Source organism: Diabrotica virgifera, chromosome 9 (assembly GCF_917563875.1).
Source record: "Diabrotica virgifera virgifera chromosome 9, PGI_DIABVI_V3a".
NCBI classification, from domain to species: Eukaryota; Metazoa; Arthropoda; class Insecta; order Coleoptera; family Chrysomelidae; genus Diabrotica; species Diabrotica virgifera.
In genome coordinates, this window is record NC_065451.1 from 190,001,128 (window position 1) to 190,011,514 (window position 10,387).

Genomic DNA, 10,387 nt, shown 5'->3' on the forward strand with positions numbered 1-10,387 from the left:
GTCTACAGATCTCATGCTTACACCATTTTTTTCAGTTTTTTATAAGCTATATTTTTGCTAAGAATATTTTTTTGCTAAAATATTTACTTTTTGAGTTATCTGTGAAAAAACGTCCAAAAACATTTTTTTTTTTTTTTTGTTAAAAATGAACATATTCACTAGCAAATGACTCGAAAAGTATTAACTTGTGAAAAAACCCTATAGAACAAAAGCTACTTAGAATTAGTCATCTTATACAATTTCGGACTTATTTTGAACGTATATTTTTACACCCCCGAGAAACTATTTTTCACCCCGTATTTCCCAATTTTTGTAAAATGGAGGGGATGTAGAATTGTAAACTTTTTCTTACATAATAATAGACAATTTCAACTACCTATTCCCAAAGTTTCATCCTTCCTTTATTTTTTTGGAGGTTGTCGTAAAATTTTGTGTTCCCTGATCGGGCTAATAGCCAAATAAGGCCGTATAATCAGTCGAAATTCATGATACAATAACTGGTTATTGTATCATGGTCGCAATTAATTATTCTTACCTCTCTTTAACTTAAAATGGCTACAGCAAATGCTACAATTATCATGAGATTCCAAAAAGAACTCATCCTCAGTAAGTCATGGTGGTGAAATATAGGGCTTTGCTTGTGTCGGCTGAGAATTGTTACGAATGAAATTTTATCCAAATGAACTTATCTGTTGTAAGAGAAGTTTATTTGAAGCAAATTTCATTGATTGCAATTCTGAGCTGACACAAGTTATAGTAATATGTTTTTGTTCCACGGTTTACTGGGGACGAGTTTTTATCTCATGATAAAAAGGAGTCTGTATTCTAAATTTCTGAACAACAATAATATGAATTATATAACATAAAAAGAGGGATCCCTCTAATTGGCTGTATACCATAGTAAAAAATGATTTAAGAAGTAAAAAGACTTCCTTTGTAGATGGTATATAAATTTTTATTAAAATTTATCTTAAAAAAGATCCAAGTTGGACTAAAAGTACATCACAAACGTTTTCGGTCTTATCAGACCATCATCAGGTTATACTACAGATCTTAGTATTTGAAACTAGCCACAGAAATTGGTCATATGACCCTTGTATTATAAAATTTGAGTCATTTGGGCTTAATCAAAAGCTACACTAAGTCGATATTTATAGATTAAAAATTTACATTTTTGCTCGAAACTTCATAGTACACGTGCTTGTTGTATGAGACAGCAGGAACCGACTTAAGTCGGTTCCTGCTGTCTGATATCCGGTATATCTTTAGATCCGACATTTTTAACATAAACCTAGACCAGTGGTCGGCAAACTTTTTGGCCAAAGAGCCAAATATGAACATTACAACAATTAAAAAAAGATGGGAGCCAAATCTGCTTGTATATCAAACTTTTATTACGCTAAATAAAACTAAAGGGTTCAGTCAGTCGGTTAATATATTAAAAAATGCTCCCAGCGATATTCCAAAAATAAAAGAACCACATGTTCTACATCAAAAAGTATTCGAGCAAAAAAATGTTTAAACCCTTAGCCCCATCCTTAACCCACCAAAAAATTAAAATGTGTTTTTTCGTTTTTTGGCGATATCTTCGTTTCTAATCATCGTAGGAACTTCTATTTTCTTTCGTTTTGTAGGGTTTCATTTCCTACAACACTGTATGTTTTACAAAATTTTTGGCGCAAAATCCAATTTTGTTTAAATGTTGATATGTAAAACCGAAAAGGGAAAGAACAGCAAACGTGAGCTTTTTTAACTGATCATAAGAATCAGGGATGTTATTCCAAGTGTTGAAAATGACCGTGTCTTCCTTCTCAAGGTCATTCAAAGCAGACCACTTCTTGTGTTGTGAATATTTTTTCTTCTCCAATATTTCCAATTCAACACATAGACGTTCGCATTGGCATTTAGAACGCCATACCTCCTTGTTTTTTAAATCCAGAAATTGTATTTCAAAGCTATTAATGCCAATTTCAAAAGGAGAAAATTGTAACTCGGCCGTTGAAGCATTAAGAGGATTTTTGACAAATGGTTAAAGTTTGTAAGTTTGATAAAAGCTAATTTATCAAAATAAGATGTCATGTTTTTCCTACCAATTTTTTTAAAGCAAAATATTATTGCGCTTTCCGTGGATATTTGAGCCCGAGCCGCACCTAAGGAGCCAAAGAGCCACATACGGCCTCGGAGCTGCACTTTGCCAACCACTGACCTAGACCATACTCTAAGAAAAAAATTTTCCCGAGGGATGTAAGTTGGAAATACGAGACATTTTATATAAGATGTGCACAAAATAAGAAAAGGTTTCTGTTGAAATGGTGTTAAAAAAATTAAAAGAGAAATATATTCGAAATTTGCGAGGTAAGTTTTTGAAGAGTTTTCAAACCTTAGGTTCAGGTTCAAAATGAAAGTTAATAAAAAAATCTTGTGTGAAAGAGTATCGTTTGCAAAAAAATCGAGATTTTTAAGAAAATATAATAATTTTAAACCAACGTCACCAACGAGGAAGTACTATGCCAAATAGGTAAAGAGAGGGAGGGAGGAATAACTATAAAAAAAAATAAAGTTGGAATACTTGGGTCACGGTATAAGGCACAATAAATATAGAGTACTACAACTGATCATCCAAGGGAAAATAGGCAGCAGAAGGGCTCCAGGTAGAAGGAGACACTCGTGGCTCCAAAACTTGAGGCAATGGTTCGGATTGTCATCTACCAAACTGTTCAGATCTGCCGTAAACAAAGTAAGAATAGCCATGTTAACTGCCAACGTTCGCAACGGACAAGGCACATGAAGAAGAAGAAAAAATAGCACGTTTTATTTGTTTATTTAGACGAAACGTGGATTTTTGCTAAACTTGAAATAAAATCCAAAATAGCATACATTCGTGAAAATACTATAGGTACATAAACACAATGTACACACACCCAAACTTATATGGAATCACCATGTATTTCAAAGTAATATTTATTTCTTTTGAAAAAACTTGTTATTGTTGCGAAGAATGAAGAATAAAAGTGTTTATCGAAAATAAACAAATCTATAAGACAAACAGATAGTACAGCTCGGTACGGTATAGGTTATTTGCTTGAGTTGCAAATTGAACGAAAATAAATAAACTAACTTTTGTGTCCAAAAACGAAAATATGCGTCATATGAGGTTATAGAACTTACAACGGGGAAAGATTATTGGTCTTGTGGAGCAAGTAATCTTCTCAGAGGGACATAGCTGTAGGGCTAGACGTAACACAGGGCGTTCTGTTCAAAACCTATGCTAGGTAACCGGACTAGGAAAACTCAAAAATAAAGCAAGGGAAATTCGCCAAAAAGTAATAATGGGTCGCCACGATCGTTTAATTGTCCATTCAGCTGGAAGACACTAACTATTTCTCACCTGCAGCTCCAAAGGCAGCTTTTGGAAGCTACAGTTGCAACTCTTTCAGTTTACACGATAAGAAGAAGAGTTTGTGCCAAGAAGTATACAGCAGGAGACAGTTATGGGTTCCCGAGTTATCCAGGCAGCACAAATTGTTGTTGTCTATTGATCGCTATATTTATATTATATTTATATTATATTTATATTATATTTATATTATATTTATATTATATTTATATTATATTTATATTATATTTATATTAAAATAATAGTTGAAAGACTGATAAGTTTGTACACACTTGAATGAATAGAGGAAATAAAAAATGTAGTATATCAAAGTGTGTAAATAATTTATTTCTTTAGCTGAGCGCTTTCGACATAAATGTCATCATCGGAGCTAATGGTCAATTGTTAAAAAAGTACCGCTACAAAATTGAGGTGTTAACATTTGCATCTAGTGAAAATAACTTTTGGTTGGATATCCTCCGTACAACCCCAAACAGCAAAAACAGAAAAACGGCCACATTACACGTTACACAAACACAAAAAGAATTTTTTCATGGTATAGGTATCACCCATCCATTGTTGGCCTAGTAGAAATAGCAGGTCAGTCAGCTATTTCTACTAGGCCAACAATGGATGGGTGATACCTATACCATGAAAAAATTCTTTTTGTGTTTGTGTAACGTGTAATGTGGCCGTTTTTCTGTTTTTGCTGTTTGAGGTTGTACGGAGGATATCCAACCAAAAGTTATTTTCACTAGATGCAAATGTTAACACCTCAATTTTGTAGCGGTACTTTTTTAACAATTGACCATTAGCTCCGATGATGACATTTATGTCGAAAGCGCTCAGCTAAAGAAATAAATTATTTACACACTTTGATATACTACATTTTTTATTTCCTCTATATTTATATTATATTATATTTATATTATATTTATATTATCTTAAATCGCCTAAATTGTTGTCTTCACCACCAAAACTGGAACATTGGGAATTGACAAAATGTGCTAAGTATGTTCAAAAAAAGTCAGGATTTTTGTAAAATCAGACGACCCACGAAATCGTGTACTTAGAGGTCGAGGAAAACAAGCAAGAACGAAAACTGTCAGATCTGTTCACAAATATACAAGAGGAAGTGTAATGTTCTGGAGAGGAATTGTGATCCGTAAAAAAACTCCTTTAATTTTCATCCAATCAACTTTAACTGCTCACAGGTATGTTGGTAACCTGTAGTTAGGCTCTGGAGAGGTGCAACAGGAGAAAATTTAATTTTCTTGCATGATAATGGACCTCCACATACCATTAGAGTGACTAGAGACATCATTGAAGCAGAAGATATCCCTTGTTTGGAGTGGTCTGCTTGCTCACCCGAGCTTAACCCTATAGATAATTTGTGGGATATGCTTAAAAGACAAATTAGAGCTCGCCAGGATAATCTACAAAACACCTCACGGCTAGTACAAACTGCTCTTGAAGGATGGAGCAACCTACCACAACAAAATGTTGATAATTTGATTAGAAGCGTGTCCACGCAAACTGAAGCTTGCATAAGGACAGAGATGATAACACTGACTACCAAAAAAAATAAAAAAAATAAATAAAAACAGTTTAACATTATTCAATCAAAAAATTTCAAGATCTTGAAATTTCTTGAGTCAAGACAAGATATAAGATGTCAAGAAAACGTCAAGACAAGATTTTTTTAAATTTCTTGATTTTTTTTTCAAGACAACACAAGACAAGAAGTTGTTATCAAGACAAGATTTATTGTCTTGTCGACCCCTAGTCGACCGAGTTTTCGACTTCCTCTCTGATGTCATCTTCAGGGCTTCCGGGGCTCAATGACAATGGGACCTAGAGGAAGATCGAATTTTTGAATTTTGGGTAGGCAGTATATTCGAGGTGTGCTAGAAGACTTTTCACGAGGAGTTATGGTTTGTTTTACGGCAACAGGAAGAGGGGTTTTATTAATAATGGTTTTTGTTGTTTTTTTCCAAATTTTGACAAATTTAGATTTGAGAGTTTATCGTTGCAAGAAGAAGTGTTTAGGATGACAGTGACGTTTCCTTTGTCAACTTTTAAAGACTTAGCGACGTCTTGTCTAACTTCTTCATCATCTTCAGAAGATAAAAACACCTCACGGCTAGTACAAACTGCTCTTGAAGGATGGAGCAACCTACCACAACAAAATGTTGATAATTTGATAAGGAGCGTGTCCACGCAAACTGAAGCTTGCATAAGGACAGAGATGATAACACTGACTACCAAAAAAAATTAAAAAAAATAAATGAAAACAGTTTAACATTATTCGTTTTACCTTGAACTTTTCTATGCTATTTAAAACAACTAATTTCAATTTGTTTGTTAAATACTTTGTTGTTCTATTTAACTGTTGTGTATTTGTTCTTAAATTCCTTTAAAATAAATATTGTTTGACTTCGTGTGTTCGTTTTTTTTTTAAATTCGCAGGAAATAATAAGAAATATCAGATGTGATCCATATAAGTTTGGGTGTGTGTGTGTGTGTATATAAAAAATATTTGATGGGCCTGATGAATTTCATATTTTTATATCGTATGTATTATTTCTCTTATAAACATTTTCTATTTATTTTCAGTTACAAAGAGACTGCAGAAGCCATGGGTGAAATATTCAAGGACGAAGAAATTCCTAGTCTCCAGAGAGCGGTCTATTGGACCGAGTACGTCATCAGGCATAAAGGCGCGAAACATCTGCGCAGTCCTGGCATAGGAATGCCAGCTTGGAAATACTATATGCTCGATGTCATGGGATTCTTGGCATTTGTTTGCTTAACGATTATCATTGGAATTTTTTTGATATTGAGGGGATTCTTCAGGTAAGTATTTTAAGTTATTTTGTTATAACAATGAAACTTAAAGCTAAAATCCATAATATTACAAGAATTAATATTAAAATTAAACTCACTGGGCTTCCGGGTTTAACCTCGTGGGTATTCTCTTCGCCGAGCTTTCAACTTCGTCTCTGACGTCATCTTCAGGGCTTCCGGGATCTCAATGACAATGGGACGTAGAGGAAGATCGGGTTTGTGAATTTTGGGTAGGCAGTATATTCGAGGTGTGCTAGAAGACTTTTCACGAGGAATTATGGTTTGTTTTACGGCAACAGGAAGAGAGGTTTTATTGATAATGGTTTTTGTTGTTTTTTCCAAATTTTGAGAAATTTAGATTTGACAGTTTATCGTTGCAAGAAGAAGTGTCTAGGATGACAGTGACGTTTTGTTTGTCGGCGGGAAAAATGACTAGATCTGGATTTGATTGAATTTCTTTCAGGGCTTTTCTCTTGAATTGGCTAATGTTTTGAATAGGACACTTTTAAGGACTCCAGCGACGTCTTGTCTAACTTCTTCATCATCTTCAGAAGATAAAATAGAGTTGGCTTCCTCAGTTTGACAGATAATTGCCTCAACTGGAATGTGATTTGTGATGACAGAGCAATTGAAAGGTTAAGTGGCAAAGGTAGAAATAGGGGTACCAAAAAAGTTTTGATCCACTGTGGTGGGTTTCAAAGTTGTAGATTTTGGAATTTGTTCAGTATTAGATGATCTAATTTGCGATTTTGGGTTTCAGTCTTAGACTCGAAAGTATTTAAAGCTTTGTTTACAAATGTATTTCATTTTTAGGTGGTTAAAATATCTAGTAAAAGGAGATGCTAAAAAAACAAGAAAGACAAAGAAGAAAGATTAGTTCTAAATCTACAGTAATAAATGTTTGGCAGCATTATTGTCAGGATACATGACTTCAGTTATTCGAGGTTCAAGAAAAAATGGTATTAATATTTTAACCAATCCTTAAATAAATGGAAAAACCTTTTTTATACTCACCTCTGCTTTTTATTTTCTTACCATATTTTGTTAGTAGACTATTACACATTGTTAAACCACTTATGTATTGATAATTATTTGAGTTATACAGGGTGTCCCAGACTAATTTACCCAAGCTATATCTCTTAAACGAATAGAGATTTTCGAATGTGACAAAAGGTGATGTATTCTACTTGTAATATACTTTAATATTGCGTACAAAAAAATCATCCCCTAAATAATCATCCCTTAGTTACAACCCCTAACTTTAATTTTTTAATAGCACCCTGTATATTTTTTATAGTTTTGGATGTGGTCTTCTATCGTCTATTCAACACATTTTTTGAAAATAAAATCGGTTCGTAAATAACCAAGAAAATATCAGTTTAGTTTTGTTAATTATGTGTCCCAGACTAATTTATCAAGGCTATACATATTTCATAAACGAATAGAGATTTTTGAATGGTACAAAAACTGATCTATTACATTTGTAATACACTTTAATATGGCGTAGAAAAAAAATCCCCTAAACATTCATCCCTTAGTTACAACCCCTAACTTTATTTTTTTTAAATAGCACCCTGTAAGTTAGGGATGAATATTTAGGGGATGAATTTTTTCTAAGTCATATGAAAGTGTATTACAAATGGAATAGATCAGTTTTTGTGCCATTCGAAAATCTCTATTCGTTTAAGAAATATAGCCTGGATAAATTAGTCTGGGACACACAATTTAACAAAAATAAACTGATAGTTTCTAGGTTATTTACGAACCAATTTTATTTTCAAAAAATGTGTTGAATAGACGATAAAAGACCACATCCAAAACTATAAAAAAATATACAGGGTGCTATTAAAAAAAATAAAGTTAGGGGTTGTAACTAAGGGATGATTATTTAGGGGATGATTTTTTGTACGCCATATTAAAGTGTATTACAAGTAGAATATATCACCTTTTGTCCCATTCGAAAATCTCTATTCGTTTAAGAGATATAGCGTGGGTAAATTAGTCTGGGACACCCTGTATAATTATTGTTGAAAAGCCTTAATTTTTTAAGTTTCCCTAATTTGTTTTAATAAAACGGACATATAAATAGTTAACATTAATTGTAGAAATATCATCTAAATTTCTAAATTATGTAAGTCAATCATTCGTAATTATTGTAGAATAATATATATATATATATATGTTGTACATGTACTGATATTATTTATTAAAATACTTTTTGTACAAATAATTTGTTTTTTCTACGACCGTTTAATAACATGCTCATTATTCACTAGTTTTGAATAGACAATAACACCCATTACTTTACCCGTGAGTAATAGTTCATTACCCCCCGGGTCATTACTCACGGGCTGAAGCTAGTTTCAAGTGGCGAATGTCACTTTTAATATTAGTCTTATTTAGACTGCAAATAAAATTACTTAAACTCTTGTATTTAACACAATTTACTTTGTTGTGTATTGTAATTGTAATTTATATCAATAATTAACATCGAAAAAATTTTTAAAGGATTTTTAACTGTAACAATGGGTTAGTATAGTTTTTACTTTTATACCTTGTTTACTATTATGAATTTTGACGTTTATCATTTTCAATGACGTTTATCATTAGCGTATTTTCTGTGTTTATTGAAATTTAAAATTTCCTATATTGTGTTTATTTTAACACAAAAAAGAACATAAGGTAACATGGCTAATACCAGGATCAACGGAGGGTAATCAAATCGATCATATTTTGATTTCAAAAAAGTGGAGGAGAACAATTCAAGATGTCAGGTCGTATCGTGGTGCAAATGCAGATTCTGACCACTTCCTAGTAACAGGAAATATGGAAATGAAAATAATTAAAGACACAAAGAAACTCACGAAAAGAAAAAATTGGAACGCAAGGAAACTAGATTCGAATACTGTTCAGAAAGATTATTCTAAAGAGTTTGAAGTAAATTTAAAAGTTTTGAACCCTAATAACGTAGAAGAAACGTGGAAAGGAATAAAAGGCCACATTTCGATAGCAGCAGAAAAAGTAGTAGGATACAAAGCAATAAAAAGGCAAAAAGAATAGTATGATGAAAACTGCGAATCAGCAACCAGGGAAAAAAACCTAACTCGAAAGAAATGGCTGAAGACAGGTTGAGAAGAAGATCTGGAAGAGTATAGGAGGAAATAGAAAGACTCAGACAAATGCTGTACAAATAAAAAAAAGATATGGATTGATGAAGTTATAGAAGAGTTGGAAGTAAATAGCAAGAATAATGTAAAGCTTTACAAATGTATAAAATCACAAAACAAGAAGAAACCAACAGTTAAGATTGATGCCAAAATCTGGGAGAAATACTACGAAGAGTTATTTAAGGCGAGAGAAAGTTCTCTCGAATATACAGAAGAAACAGACGTTGATGATGAAATCGAAATCGAAAAGCCGTGATATGAGGACTTTTTACGTGTGATAAGAAATCTAAATCAAAAGAAAGCAGCAGGCCCAGATGAAATCCCAAAAGAGCTAATAAAACGAGGCGGAGAAGAACTACAACGTAAAATATACGACCTAATAATAAGGATTTGGAAAGAAGAAAGAATGCCCGAAGAATGGAAAACTGGATGGATATTTCCGATTCCTAAGAAAGGGGATACCACAAAATGTAACAACTATAGAGGAGTAACACTGTTAAACAGCTACTACAAAATATTGACATCATTAATCAGACAAATACTCTCAAAATGCATTCAAACTAAAATAGGAGACTACCAGCACGGATTTAGAGAGGGAAGGTCAACAATAGACGCAGTTCACATAATCACACAGTCAATTGAGAAATGTTACGTACATGATATCGACTTACACATTCTTTTCGTAGACTTCAAGCAAGCCTTTGACAGCTTAACAAGACCCGACCTAATAAAAGACATGACAAACCTAGATATACCAATGAAACGTATAAAGCTTACGAAAATGACAATGAAAGGGTCGGCTGCAGCAATAATTACAGATAAAGGAATCACCAAAAATATAGAAATAGCAAGTGGAGTACGACAAGGCGACTCTCTATCAACGTCACTATTTAATGTCGCTATAGAAGGAACAATAAGAGCTACAGAAATAAAAGATACGATGGACGATCGACGTCGCAACTTTTGGCGTATGCTGACGACATAGCATTAATTAGCA

At 33.0% G+C, this 10,387-nt stretch overlaps 1 protein-coding gene across 2 annotated transcripts in view; it reads left to right on the forward strand.

The window, feature by feature from the left end:
- The window catches only part of LOC114329000 (UDP-glycosyltransferase UGT5), a 66,621-nt gene extending 59,385 nt beyond the window's left edge, over window positions 1-7,236 (forward strand). For both annotated transcript variants that reach the window (XM_028278011.2, XM_028278010.2), the window contains exons 4-5: window positions 5,993-6,232; window positions 7,037-7,236. In XM_028278011.2, coding sequence (XP_028133812.2) covers window positions 5,993-6,232; window positions 7,037-7,100 — 304 coding nt within the window. In that variant the 3' untranslated portion in view covers window positions 7,101-7,236. The remainder of the gene's footprint in view (window positions 1-5,992; window positions 6,233-7,036) is intronic.
- The last annotated feature ends 3,151 nt before the right edge of the window (window positions 7,237-10,387 follow it).